The sequence below is a fragment of the Bos taurus genome, chromosome 13 (assembly GCF_002263795.3).
Source record: "Bos taurus isolate L1 Dominette 01449 registration number 42190680 breed Hereford chromosome 13, ARS-UCD2.0, whole genome shotgun sequence".
In the NCBI taxonomy this organism is placed as follows: domain Eukaryota; kingdom Metazoa; phylum Chordata; class Mammalia; order Artiodactyla; family Bovidae; genus Bos; species Bos taurus.
The window spans coordinates 39,663,398-39,678,963 of NC_037340.1; the positions used below are offsets into that span (position 1 = coordinate 39,663,398).

General features: G+C 42.3%; 1 protein-coding gene across 1 annotated transcript in view; it reads left to right on the top strand.

The window, feature by feature from the left end:
• Positions 1-15,566, top strand: part of CFAP61 (cilia and flagella associated protein 61) — a 246,527-nt gene that overhangs the window by 34,422 nt on the left and 196,539 nt on the right. Inside the window, 1 exon segment of the mRNA XM_059892834.1 lies at positions 13,004-13,163. Within this exon segment, the coding sequence (XP_059748817.1) occupies positions 13,004-13,163 (160 nt within the window).

The following is a 15,566-nucleotide window of genomic DNA, read 5'->3' on the forward strand; positions in this document are numbered from 1 at the left end:
GTTGCCGTTTCCTACTCCAGGGGATCTTCCCAGCCCTGGGATCGAACCCCCATCTCTTGAGTCTCCTGAGAAGACTCAAGACATTTACCACCTGAGAAGCCCTGATAGTTAAAATGATTCATACAGACCCAAATAAGCTTTTAATGATCCCACTGTACCCATCCAGTTAAGTCAGTTCTTTGTTTTTTAGAGAAGGCATTTATTTATGTATTTATTTTTCCAGCTTTATTGAGATGTAATTGACATATGACATTGTGTAAGATTAAGGTATACAGTGTGTTAGTCTGATGTACTTATCTTGCAAAATGATCACCACCTTAGCGTGAGCCAGCACCTCCATTATGTTACAAAATTATTAATACCGTTTTCTTTTGTGGTGAAAACATTTAAGATCTACCTCTTAACCACTCCTAGGTATATAATACAGTGTTATTAGCTGTAATCATCATGCTGTACAGTAGATGCCCAGAACTTATTCATCTTATACCTGAAATTTGTATCCCTTGATTAACAACTCCTGATTCAGTCTGGGTAGCTTATCTGTTTCTGGGAATTTGTCTGTTTCTTTTAGGTTATCCAATTTGTTGGTGTATAATTAATCATAGTAATCTCTTATCCTTTGTATCCATGAAATCAGTTTTAACACCTACTCTTCCATTTCAGATTTTGAGTGTTCTCTCTTTTTCTTAGTCTAGCTAACAGGTTGTCAATTTTGTTTATTGTCTAAAAATACAGCTCTAAGTTTTGCAGATCTTTTTGATTACTTTTCTGGTCTCTATTTCATTTATTTCTGCTCTGCTCTTTGTTAATTTCTTCCTTCTGCTAATTTTGGGCTTCTTAATTTGGTCTTTTTCTAAAGGTTGTAAAGTTAGGTTGTTTATTTGAAATCTTCCTTTTTTTTTGTTAATGTAGGCATTTACTACTATAAACTTACTTCTTAGAACTGCTTTTTGCAGTATCCTGTAAATTTTGGTTTATTGTATTTCCACTTTTGTTTGTTTCAAGGTTTTTTTTAATTTCCCTTTTGATTTCTTCTTTGACCTCTTAGTTGTTCAGGAGTATATTAAATTTTCATATACTTGTGAATTTTCAGCTTTCCTCCTATTAATTTCTAGGGTAATACCACTGTAGTTGGGAAAGATACTAGGTGTGATTTAAATCTTTTTAATGAAGACTCTTGAGAGTCCCTTGGACTGCAAGGAGATCCAACCAGTCCATTCTAAACGAGATCAGTCCTGGGTGTTCTTTGGAAGGAATGATGCTGAAGCTGAAACTCCAGTACTTTGGCCACCTCATGCAAAGAGTTGACTCATTGGAAAAGGCTCTGATGCTGGGAGGGATTGGGGGCAGGAGGAGAAGGGGACAACAGAGGATGAGATGGCTGGATGGCATCACTGACTCGATGGACGTGAGTCTGAGTGAACTCCAGGAGTTGGTGATGGACGGGGAGGCCTGGCACGCTGCAGTTCATGGGATCGCAAAGAGTCGGACACGACTGAGCGACTAAACTGAACTGACTGAATGTGCTAAGACTCATTTTGTGATCTATCATATTCTGTATCATGGACAATGTTCCATGTGTTCTTGAGAATGATGTGTATTCTACTGCTGTTGGATGGGATGTTCTGTACACATTTGTTAGGTCAGTTTTATCTAACGTGTGCATCGAGCCTAATGTTTCCTGGTTGATTTCCTCTCTGGATGTCTATCCATTGTCGAAAGTTAGCTATTGAAGTCCCCTGCTAGTATTGTATTGTTGTCTATCTCTCCCTTCAGATCTGTTAGTATTTGCTTATCATAGTTAGGTGCTCTGATGTTGAGGATATATATTAATATATTTGTGATTGTTATATCTTCTTTTTTTATATTTTTATTTTATTTTTTAAATATACATTTATTTATTTTAATTGGAGGCTAATTACTTTACAATATTGTATTGGTTTTGCCATACATCAACATGAATCCGCCATGGGTATACACGTGTTCCCCATCCTGAACCCCCCTCCCACCTCCCTCCCCGTACCATCCCTCTGGGTCATCCCAGTGCACCAGCCCCAAGCATCCTGTATCCTGCATCGAACCTGGACTGGCGATTCGTTTCATATATGATATTATACGTGTTTCAATGCCATTCTCCCGAATCATCCCGCCCTCTCCCTCTCCCACAGAGTCCAAAAGACTGTTCTATACATCTGTGTCTCTTTGGCTGTCTTGCATACAGGGTTATCGTTACCATCTTTCTAAATTCCATATATATGCATTAGTATACTATATTGGTGTTTTTCTTTCTGGCTTACTTCACTCTGTATAATAGGCTCTAGTTTCATCCACCTCATTAGAACTGATTCAAATGTATTCTTTTTAATGGCTGAGTGATACTCCATTGTGTATATGTACCATGGCTTTCTTATCTATTTGTCTGCTGATGGACATCTAGGTTGCTTCCATGTCCTGGCTATTATAAACAGTGCTGCGATGAACATTGGGGTACATGTGTCTCTTTCAATTCTGGTTTCCTCAGTGTGTATGCCCAGCAGTGGGATTGCTGGGTCATAAGGCAGTTCTATTTCCAGTTTTTTAAAGGAATCTCCACACTGTTCTCCATAGTGGCTGTACTAGTTTGCATTCCCACCAACAGTGTAAGAGGGTTCCCTTTTCTCCACACCCTCTCCAGCATTTATTGCTTGTAGACTTAGATCACAGCCATTCTGACTGGCGTGAAATGGTACCTCATAGTGGTTTTGATTTGCATTTCTCTGATAAAGAGTGATGCTGAGCATCTTTTCATGTGTTTGTTAGCCGTCTGTATGTCTTCTTTGGAGAAATGTCTGTTTAGTTCTTTGGCCCATTTTTTGATTGGGTCGTTTATTTTCTTTTTTAAAAAAATGATTTATTCATTTATTTTTGGCTGTGCTGGGTCTTCATTGCTTTGCGTGGGCTTTCTTTACGGCAGTGAGTGGGGGCTACTCCTTCTTGCAGTGCACAAGCTTCTCACTGTGGTGCCCTCACTTGGCTCGGAGCACAGGAGCTAGGCGCACAGGCGTCAGTGGTTGCAGCACTTGGACTCAGTGGTTGTAGCACATGGGCTTGGTTGCTCTGTGGCACGTGGGATCTCCCCGCACCAGGCAATGAACCTATGTCCTGTGTATTGGCAGTCGGAGTCTTACCCACTGCACCACCCGTGAAGTCCTATGATATCTTCTCGATGAATTGACCCCTTTATCATTATTTAATAACCTTCCTTGTCTCTTTCTGGGGGGCTTACAGTCTGTTTTGTCTGGTATAAGCATAGCTACCCATGCTCTCTTTTGGTTTTCACCATCATGGAATATATTCTTCCATCTCTTCACTTGAAAATGATGTGTATCCTTAAAGGAAGTGAATTTCTTATAGGCAGCAAATTGGTAGGTCTTGTTTTTTTATCCATCTAGCCACTCTGTGTCTTTTGTTTGGAGAATACAATTCATTTACACTTAGAGTAATTACAGGTAAGGACTTACAAATGCCATCTTACTATTTTCTGGCTGTTTGTAGTACCTTGTTCCTTTCTTCCTGCCTTCCTTTATGAGTTGATGATTTTCTGCTGTGAAATGGTTTGATTCCTTTTTCTTTATCTTTTGTGAATCTACTGTAGATCTTTATTGCATGGTTACCATGAAACTTACATAAAACAGCTTACAGACATAACAGTCTATTTTACACTAAAGACTTAATTCAATTGCACACAAAAGGTTTACCCTTTTACTTCCCTGTGTTTTTAATATCACAATTTACCCCTTTTTATATCCCATATTTACTAACAAATTATTGTACCTATAGCTATTTAAATATTAAATTGTCATCCTTTAATCTTTACACTAGAGTTAAGTGGTTAATGCTTTGCCATATTAAAGTTTTATAGTATCCTGAACTTGACTGTATACTTGGTTTTACTATTGTGTTGTATATTTTTATATATTTTTGTGTTATTAGCATCCTTTCATTTCATCTTGAAGAACTCCTTTCAGCATTTCTTATAGGGCAGGTCTAGTGGTGAAGAATTTTATTAGCTTTTTTTTGTCTAGGAAAGTCTTTCATTTTTTAAGGACAGCTTTGCTGAGTGAAGTATTCTTTATTGGCAGTTTTTATCTTTCAGCACTTTGAGTATATTATCCTGCTAATTCCTGGCCTGGAGGGTTTCTGCTGAGAAATCTGCTGACAGTCTTATTGGGGGGGTTCCCTTGGAAGTCACAAGATTTTTTTCTTCTGCTGCTTTTAAGATTCTCCTCTTACCTTTGATTTTTGAGTTTTATTATAATGTGTCTTGGGAAGGATCTTTTAAGTTGATTTTGTTTGGTGACCTATGGGTTTCATGAACTTGGGTATCTATATCTCTCCCCAGCTTTGGGATGTTCTTGGCCATTATTTCTTTAAATAAGCTCTCTGCCCCCTTTTCCCTCTCTGCTTGTCTTGGAACTCTGGTGATTCACAAATTGGTCCTTAGGATCGTATCTTATAGATCACATAGACTTTCTTCAACCTTTTCATTCTTTTTACTTTGTTCTCCTTTGACTTGATATTTTCAAAGTTCCTGTCTTCAGTCTCACTATTCTTTCTTCTGATTGATCAGGTCCACTGTTAGATGCTTTGTGTTGTATTTTCATGTCATTCATTGATTCTTTGGCTCCAGAATATATGGTTGATTCTTATGGATTCTCTTTTGCTAAACTTCTTATTTTATTTGTGTATTGTTTTCCTGATTTTGTTGAACTGTCTGTGTTTTCTTGTAGTTCACTGTCTCCTGAAAACAGCTTTTTTGAATTATTTGTCTAGTGCATTGGAGAGTTAACCATTTGTCCTTGTCTTTGGGTTCAGTTATCAGAAGACTATTGTGACCTTTTGGTGGTGTCATATTTCCTTGATATTTCACGGTCCTGGAGTTTTGCATTGCTGACTTCACGTTTGAATAGCAATCATTTCCTCTGGTCTTTGGGTGAGAAATACCTTCTCTCAGCCCTGCTAGAGATTCTGAGGTGTCCTTTTATGGGTACACCTCCTCTGTGCCTCTTGCTCTCTCTTTTGGCAGAATTTTTAAGTTGTTTATTTTCTATGGGCCCTCCAAAGCACCAGGTTGAGTGTTTTGTCTTCCCAAAGATGGCACTAAAGCTCAAGTTTGTAGAATCTTCCTGGACCACAGATTAGGCCGATTTTCTCATTATGCTCCTTAGCCATCTGCCAGGTCTGCTCACACCACTCCTAGGAGTGTACATGAGAGCTGCCACAAGGTGGGCGGGTGTGGGGATAAGGCATGTGGGACATTCCTGGGCCAGTTGGTAGGATCCATGGGTGGGATATTCCCAGCAGCTCATGGGTGGGCTTCTTGATGGAATCCGTGATGCCTGTTAATGTCCTCTGAGCGCCCTACCTGCTGCTGTCTCAGATTCCTTCCTCCCCGACCCTCCAACCCAGTCATGAGCTCCTAATTTAGTACTCTAAGCCTGGCAAGAGAGAAATGAGTCCCTCTGGCAGCATCCTGCATAGCTAGGGAAGCCAGGCACTCCCTTACCCCCATGGGACAAATTATGGGAATAAATCTTGGCCTAAGCTGTACTGCCTTGGAGGATGGATGTTGTGGGGAAAGGCAGACTGTCTTACCCCAGTCTAGGATATCCAAACTGGTTTTTGTTTTTGTATTTTGCTCCAAATGGATCAGAATCTTCTCCTCTGGAAGTCTGAACTTGATCAAAGGCTGTCGCATCCATGAGTGATTGTCTCAGGCACTGTTCTCAGGAGCTCCTGGACCGAGGCTCAGAGGCGCTAGAGTCACTTCATGGGCCTCTGCAGGGTCCACAACCACGACTGAGGTCTGTCTGCCTATTTCCCAGTTCACAGGCAGGTGAGACTCCCCCCAGGCCCCTTGGTGGATGGTGCTGGATCCCACAGCTCCCTCACATGCACTTTTGTTCGTGCATGGAAGCCAAATATCTGCTGCTGAGCAGGAGACAAAACCAAGGGATGTCTTATCACTATGATACTGATATCACTCTGGAGAAGGCCTTTAATTATTTGGTTTCATGATGCAAGTTAGAACCCAAGTCTCTTGAGTTTTAGTGCTTGTGAGAAGCAGCTATAGCAGCCTCCTCACTCATTTCCTTCCCTCTCCTGTCACGTGTTACAAGCTTTCAGTGTGTGAGAACATCAAAGCAACATCTCCGGCTGAGAACTGCAGTCCCATCCCTGCAGGGATCCTTTGGTATCTCTAAAGACACAAACGGAGTCCAGTGTGATCTCTGTGTGTTCGGTGGAGATGTTACCACAGGCCTCAGTCTTACGTGGACGGTCGAGAACAGGACGTGTCCATGGCGAGCAAGCTGACCTAGGATCTGGGAGTGAGTCTCTGGTCTTCACCAAGCCATATTAGGTATCTCAGCCTGTTTTGGGTTCAAGAGCAGTGCAGTCACCACCCTCCCACTGACCTCCCAGGACCCTCTTTCCAACCCCTGTAGGCTTACTCAGGCTGGCCGTTCGGCAGAAGTGTTCTGGGGTGAGGGGGAGGGGGGTGCACTCGCCCTGGCTCATGGGAGCCAGTTGTTAAATCTTCAGGAACTTGGCAAACTGATTGTTAAGCATAGCCATTGTCAAAAATTAAGTGATATCAACTAACAGTATAATAAATTATACTAAAAGCAAAATCAATAAATCCTCAAAAATCAGTTCAGTTCAGTTCAGTTGCTCAGTCATGTCCGACTCTTTGTGACCCCCATGGACTGCAGCACGCCAGGCCTGCCTATCCATCACCAACTCCTGGAGTCTACCCAAACTCATGTCCATTGAGTTGATGATGCCATCCAATCACCTCATCCTCTGTTGTCCCCTTCTCATCCCACCTTCCATCTTTTCCAGCATCAGGGTCTTTTCAGATGAGTCAGTTCTTCACATCAGGTGGCCAAAGTATTGGAGTTTCAGCTTCAACATCAGTCCTTCCAGTGAACACTCAGGACTGACCTCCTGTACAATGGACTGGTTGGATCTCCTTGCAGTCCAAGGGGCTCTCAAGAGTCTTCTCCAACACCATAGTTAAAAAGCATCAGTTCTTTGGTGCTCAGCTTTCTTTATAGTCCAATTCTCACATCCATACTTGACTACTGGAAAAACTATTAGCCTTAACTAGGCGGACCTTTGTTGGCAAGCTTTCTGCTTTTTAATATGCTGTCTAGGTTGGTCATAACTTTCCTTCCAAGGAGTAAGTGTCTTTTAATTTCATGGCTTCAGTCACCATCTGCAGTGATTTTGGAGCTCAAAAAAATAAAGTCTGCCACTTCTTAATTCCAGCTTGTCCTTCATCCAGCCTAGCGTTTCTCATGATGTACTCTGCATATAAGTTAAATAAGCAGGGTGACAATATACAGCCTTGATGTACTCCTTTTCCTATTTGGAACAAGTCTGTTGTTCCATGTCCAGTTCTAACTGTTGCTTCCTGACCTGCATACAGATTTCTCAAGAGGCAGGTCAGGTGGTCTGGTATTCCCATCTCTTTCAGAATTTTCCACAGTTTGTTATGATCCACATAGTCAAAGGTGTTGGCACAGTCAATAAAGCAGAAATAAATGTTTTTCTGGAACTCTATGCTTTTTTGATGATCCAGCGGATGTTGGCAATTTGATCTCTGGTTCCTTTGCCTTTTCTAAAACCAGCTTGAATATCTGGAAGTTCATGGTTCACATTCTACTGAAGCCTGGGTTGGAGAATTTTGAGCATTACTTTACTAGCGTGTGAGATGGGTGCAATTGTGCGGTAGTTTGAACATTCTTTGGCATTGGCTTTCTTTGGGATTGGAATGAAAACTGACTTTTTCCAGTCCTGTGGTCACTGCTGAGTTTTCCAAATTTGCTGACATATTGGGTGCAGCACTTTCACAGCATCATCTTTCAGGATTTGAAATAGCTCAACTGGAATTCCATCACCTCCATTAGCTTTGTTTGTAGTGATGCTTCCTAAGGCCTACTTGACTTCACATTCCAGGATGTCTGGCTCTAGGTGAGTGATCACACCATTGTGATCATCTGGGTCGTGAAGATCTTTTTTTGTACAGTTCTTCTGTGTATTGTTGCCACCTCTTCTTAATATCTTCTACTTCTGTTAGGTCCATACCATTTCTGTCTTTTATTGAGCCCATGCAAAGATGGGCTCAAAGACCATAACTTTGTCATTATTTTACTATTATCTGCCCTCTTGAAGTCACTTATATTTGTAGTCTCTGTGCAGAAGAATTACTGTAATTATGGCTACTGGGCATCTTTTCCCAGTTTTCCTCTCAGTGACATCATACCAGGAACTCACGAAAGGCTGCAACAGGAGTATTTACACCACAGAAATTGGCAACAGTTAGGAATAAGCTTTTCCCGCATATTTGTAACTGCCGCTTAGGAGTTACACTGCACTTTTGGGTGAGCAGAGAGAACAGGGCACAGTCCAGCAAGCCTGCCCCTTCCAGACCCATCCACGGCAGTCACAGGCCACATGTGTGGAAGGCCTGAGAACTGTATCTGCACTGTGCAAGCTGTGGAGTAAAGGGTTTTAACTGAGAGTGCTTTCTTTGACTTCATCGACACTTTGGAGGAGTTCTGAGTTAGCAAAGTTCCTTTTTATAACTTCATCCTGGCTTACCTTGACATCTGGTGTTTACACAAACTGAGATTTCAGGGCAGGGCGGTTGGAGGCCAAGGGCAGCTCCTGGAGACAGATGGACAGAGTGTCTGCCTTGGCAGCATCCACAGCATGGGCAGCAGCAGTCCAAGGAGGCACCACTGACCTGCGGGTGGGCAGAGCCTGCCTGCCCAGCCGTGCCTCTGGCATCAGGCAGGAAGGATCAGAGCTGACAGTTGTTACAATGAGGGCAACCTCACTGTGGAGTATGGTCACCCAGAAAGGTGGGTGATACAGGGCTTTTTAGATGGAAGTGTGAATGACACGTTGCACACGGGCCTATTGATGGACCTGCTTATGAAGACTTGGCTACCGAATGTGTGGTTATGATGATCTTAGCCTTATGCATTGTCGTATGGATCCTCATAGGAAAAACAAGCACAGCAGCAAACTCAGTTTTGCTCACTGTGAAATAATGAAAGCCACCCTTGGAGTGGAAAGTACTTGTTACCTGGAAGACAGACAGGAGCCTGCAATCATTACCTTTTCACTGTACAAGTAAAAAAGAAAACATCCATCAAATCAACTTTTTTTTTTTTTTTCTGGAAAACACATACTCACACAAAGATGCATTTGAATACTCCCACAAATTCATATTTAAGAGCAGTGTTTTTCACGTCAGAACGGTAATCACAAAGGAACCCAAAGGAAAAAAGCAGGCACGTCCACAATATATCCTCGCTGTGTTGGGTCCATCATCCTTAACTTTGTGAATTGTCACAGCCGCAGCATGAATGACGAGAATATAACAGGTTGCAGAATTGGAGAACGTGAAATCTTTTGTTCCTAATGGCACAACATGTTTTTCTCATTTTCATCAGAATGTGTGATCCATGCCATTTGAAATCAAATTCCAAACACGACGAGCCATTAGTGTAATAGCTCATTACTAACAGCGGTCTTATAAATAATACATTCTTATCGTGCACACGCAGCTCGCCGCGAAGCCAGCAAAAGGTATTTCAGGCCATGGAAGTTGCACTGCGCCAGCGTGGCTGTAGATGAGAAGGACATCTCCATGTGAACCAAGATGGATGCCAATTTTCCCTGCCGAGAGGGAGGCTGGCCATCTCTCCCCACACATATGGCAGATGGATTGGTTAATCAGCGTCTGCTGAGTCTCAGGCCTAAAATCACAGAGAAGCCAGGCAACTGCGGCTACGCAGCCTTTGTTCACGCGTGCAAACAAGACAAACAATCACTTGTTATTTGGGAAAAAAATTAAAATGTTTATTTTGGACTTTTATTGAAGTGTCGATGGATTTGTAAAACAGCTGTGTGAATCCAGCCTTTTGCAGCTAGTAATTGGTGGGGGGGCGCCTGTAAAGAAAAGAATATGCATGGGAAAAAAATTCATTAAAAAAAATTCCTCTTGTATCCTAGCATTTAGAAGAATTACAGGGAATCTCGTATTTACTTTTCAAACACATCTTGGAGGATGAACAGTTTTAAGCCAGAAGATACATTTGAGAACGAATAGCTTAATAGCTAACTTTTTTTCCCTCTGATGTTTAAAAGAGTGTTGTAGGTTCTTGCTCCACTCTAGGGAGTATTAACCATTTTATCCAACTTGGTATTTATGGGATGATGTCGCATTCTTAGGATCTGGGAATTCTGACAATTGTTGAGCTCTTCTGGCTGAATGGTTGTCTCAAGAAATAAAATCTGAACTCTGGAGGGCTAGAACCCACCCAGTAAATGCTGTTTTCTTATAAGAGCTGTCAGAGTCAAATCAGTTACCAGAATTTGCTTAGAACCCACATAAAGATCAAAGGAATTATTTATGCAAAATGTGTTTATTTTTCTTCTTTCCAATTTTATTGAGCTAGAATTGATATGTAACATTGTATAAGTTTAAGGTGTCCAACCTAATATTTTGATGTATGTGCATATTGTAACATAATCACCATGAGTGAGAATAGTTAACCCAAGAATGCTGTATTCCTTCTTGCCTCTTTTAAAATTTTAAATGCTTTCCTTGCAGAGAAGAGTGAAATCCAGAATTACTAAAGGAGCATAGTAAAGAATTTCAATCACAGTCATCAGTCAATAGGGCATTAAACTTTGATAGAATTAAAAATTGTCGTTAATTTATAATATGTCAGTACCAGTAATAGGCCTAGATCAGCTAGTCACTCATGAAAAGATATGTTGTTTCCTCTACTCAGAACACTTATGATCCCAAATGTGTTGCATCTTTCCCACACCAGCCAGCTCTCCAGCTTCTAGTCACCAGCTGGGTGTCCTGCAGTCTAATTCACTTTCTGATACTGCTCAGCCTTAGTGCAGACCCCACAGATTTAGAGCTCAGGCCCACAAAATTGCCCACATCAGGTGCCATTCACAAGCCCCAGATTGTCCCCTGTGCTTTTAACTGACCAGCGATAACTCACGGGTTCCCATGACCCCCTCGGTCATGTTTGAGAACCTGCTGGAAGGGTCACAGAGCTCAGGCGACTCTTTACTTGCCATCATGGGTTCACTGTAAAGGATACAGCTCAGGAACAGGAAACGGAACAGACGCATTGGGTGAGGTAGGGAGGGCGGGGGGAGCTTCATGCCCTCTCTGGGCCCCCGACTGCCTGGCATTTCGTGTGTTCACCAGCAGGGAGGCTTGGGAACCCCATTGTTTAGGTGTTTTTCTGGTTTTCCATTAACAGTTGATTAAATCTTGGGCTGTGGTGGCTGCACTCACTCTCCAGCTCCTCTCCCCTTCTCAGAGGTCGAGGTGCTGTGTGCTTAGTCGCTCAGTTGTGTCCAAGTCTTAGCAACCCCATGAACTGCAGCCCACCAGGCTCTGTCCATGGGGATTCTCCAGGCAAGAATACTGGAGTGGGATGCCATTTCCTCCTCCAGGGAATCTTCCTGACCCAGGGATTGAACCCATGCCTCTCACATTTCAGGCCGATTCTTTACTGTCTGAGCCACCAGGGAAGCCCCTGAGGCCGAGGGAACATGGCTGAAAGCTCCAACCCTCTAATCACATGGCTGATTCCTCTGGTAACCAGTTCCCATCCTCTGAAAGTGGCCTTATTAGCATAAACTCACGTACCATTGAAAGGGGCTTATTATGAACAATAAAAGACTCTCAGGAGATTATAAGTGTTTTATGAACTTTGAGCCAGGAATGAGGGATGAAGACCAAATATTTTTTATTATATCTCACTGTCACCCTCGTCTTCCCACTGATGTATTCCTCATCAAAGGCCTAAAATGATGAGGGCCATTGTAGGAGGTTTAGAATCAGGTGGGATGCTGAGAGGGCTTCTCTGGTGGCTCAGACGGTAAAGAATCTGCCTGCAATGTGGGAGACCTGGGTTTGATCCCTGGGTTGGGAAGACCCCCCTGGAGGAGGACATAGCAACCCACTCCAGTATTCTTGCCTGGAGAATCCCCATGGATAGAGGAGCCTGGCAGGCTACAGTCTGTGGGGTTGCAAAGAGTCAGACACGACTTAGCGACACAGCACAGCACAGGATGCTGGGAGGTGGTTATGTTGTAGATCAGACTCACCTGTGAACAGGTGCAGTGAGTTTATTTCCTCAGAACTTTCCACTGAACCTCCTTCCTCTCATCTCCTCCCCATGAGACCATCTAGTCAAATATATGTTCAAGAAAATGAAAGAAATAAGTCTTCCCACGTGGCACTAGTTGTAAAGAATCTACCTGCCAATGGAGAAGCCTCAAGAGACACAGGTTCTATCCCAGCATTGGGAAGATCCCCTGGAGAAGGAAATGGTGACCCACTCCAGTATTCTTGTCTGGGAAATCCTGTGGACAGAGGAATCTGGCAGTCTACAGTCCATGGAGTCACAAAGAGTTGGGCACAATTGAGCACATGCACACACACACAACACACACACACACACAAATTGAAGAGTACCTACCTGATGAGGAGCAAATTATTATCTTGTTCTAAATTGGGGTCAACCAGATGGCCACTGGAAATAATGGTCCTCCTTGGAACTGCATGGTGGAGGGGAGGAAAGTAGACAGGAGAGTTGGGCTTGCAGTAGGGAAATGAAAGGATTTAGGGCAGGCAGGGGTATTGTTTGGGCAAAATTTCCCCTCAAGAACACCATGACAGCCTCCCTAAGTTCCAGACCCATCTCTAGGATTGTCATTCATGATAATTTTGTTGTCCATCCAAGGTGGTCATCTGTGACATCATTTTTTGAGCCTGTCATGTGTGCTGTGCACTGCGCCTGACCATAGGGTGCTCCCTCCCTCATACAGCTCCAGGTGCCCACGGGCAGGGGCTTTCATGGTGCCCATTCACCTGAGGTTGGATGGTCATGAGATGTCTTGGACATTTCAGGTGGAAGGTGTGGCTGTCGGGTTCATGAGCGTGTGCTCACAAGTGAACCTGGAGCTCCTGCACAAGTGCTTTGACCTGGCACCCTTCCATGGACTCTGCATCCCGCATCAGGACGACATCCTAGAACCACCCCAGGAGTTCAGCATCCACGAAAGTTCAGGTACAGTGGCTGTCGTAGGAGCATGCTGGGGATGGAGCTTTGTGCGCTATGCTGTGCTATTGACTCTGTGCTGGAGCTGGGTGGTGGCAGCTGCTGGGCAGCTCTGTACCCAGTCCCCTTTCAGGGGTGGTTCCTGGTGCCTCGCAACCTTGTGCTTGTATCTGTGAGCACAGAGGGTCAAGGGGCACGGCCCTGGGTAGACACCACAGCCTTGTTGCCAAAGGTCTCCTGAATTCAGAATGTCTACCTTCAGAAGTTCATTGTTAGAGTCGAGGTAAGTTGTGGTGAAATAATTGATAGTGTTTCAGGATTTTATTTGTGCACACACATAGAACCCAGAACCTGAATATGATAAGTGAGTCTTTTAAGTCAAGAACTAGAGAAATTCTGTATGTCCTTAAGTTTTTTATTTTTTTTTAATTGAAGTATAGTTGATTTATAATGTTATGTTAGTTTCAGGTATAAAGTGATTCATTTATACAAATATATTCAGATATATGTATATATGCCTTTAAGTTTTAACCCCAACAATTAGCGCTTCTGTGTTTATGTCATCGACAACTTATTATGTAATACAGGTCTATTGCAAGTAGTCATTTTAAACTTGCTTATTTTTAGCCATCTACAATATTAGAACTGATTTTAAAATCATGTCTGTATTAGGATTTTCACCAAGTGAAATTGGGTCATCTCAAATTTGGTATCTTAATTTAACAAAGTCTCCCTGCATCCATGAGCATCTTTGAGGTTAAGTGTTTTGTTTCTTAAATCAGGGAGATGCAGCAGGGTGTGTAAATCTAGTTCTCCAAACCTAGGTTTCCTCATTTGTGAAATAGGAAGAGTAGTAACACCTCCCACAAAGGGGCGTCGTGGGGTCTGACTGAGATCACTCAGGTCCAGGGCTTTATTCAGCATCTACATCAAACTTAGTGCGCCATCAGCATGGATCCTCATTTTGAGCGGTCATTATCCATCACTTTGTCGTTGGTCTTTCACTTACATGAGTCTTCCCAGGTTAACATCAGGGCATCTTGAATTGCTCTGCTTTCTCGTGTCTGAAAGACTATATCACAATTTTGCTCTTGTCTGCCAGTCTGGGCTCCATTTTTATGTTTATTTTTGAAGACAGCTGTTGCATCAATATACTGTTACTTGGCATTGTTCAGCGTAGGTAATGTGTGCACTTTCTGCGTACATATATTCATATTTAAGTTTTTTGCATAAAATAAATGCTTCTAGATGTCAAAAAAAAGATTGCTCAAAAGTAGGAAGAGGAGCATGTTGGAAGCAAGACTGACAAGCAGAGGACTTGTTAATCTAAACAACAGCAGGTGTTGGTTTGGCAGATCTTATTGGCTGGACAGGAAACCAAGCGCATGGAGCTGGTCGGAACGTTCACACAGGTCGCAAAGACCTTTTGGAGCTGTAGCTGGAGAGGGATATCCCTTCTGTATTAATAAGAGCTTTGAGGTCTTTATTGTTTCATGGTGAAGGCTGGCTTGCCCTTGCTTCTCAGCTAAGACATACAGGAGTGTTCTGAAGGAACCTTCAGCATGAGACAGTCTTGAATAATATGTTATCATTGTCACTTTTGAATGTATAAATTCTTCTTGAAGGCAGAAGTCAATAGGTTTTATGGCTTAGTTTTCTCATGCCTAAAATGGAGATAAAAATAGTATCAAAACCAGAAAGTTGTTGGGATGGTTAAATGTTAGAATCTACATGACGACCTTAGCTTTTTGCCAAGTATGGAGTAAGTTCTGAAAAAATTAAGGTTGTTTTTCCTCTCCCCTTGATTGTTGTCGTTATTAAAAACAAGTTGAGGGACTTCCCTGGTAGTCCAGTGGTTAAGACTTCACCTCCCGGAGCAGGGGGTATGGGTTTGATCTCTGATCAGGGAACTAAGATCCCACATACCTCTCAGCCAAAAAACTATAACATACGAAAGCAGTACTGTAAAATATTCAATAAAGACTTTTAAAATGGTCCACATAAAAATAAATCTTTAGAAAAATGTTGAAAAGATATGGTTCCCTTTCAGGGTGTTTCTGAGTAGCTCTGAATTACATAGAATGACTGGGATGTTCCTATCTTAGAAACTTCATGGGCAGGAACACAATTCAAAATTTAGATCAAATCCTGGACTTAAAAACACATAATCTGTTTAGCCAAAGTGTGTCTGTTTAGCAAAAGCCCCAGAGATATGGAAACTGGAAGAAGTCTTACTATTCTGTCTCCCACTTTTAATATTTTTACCTAAAATTAGTTGATCTAGGACAGGATGGTAGCTAAAGGAAATAGGAAAATTTCTCTTGTCATTTTTTGTGTCTTATTTATTTTTGAAAATCCAGCTCCACTAATAAAATGGTGATTATGAAGTTTCGTTACCGGGAAACACTATTG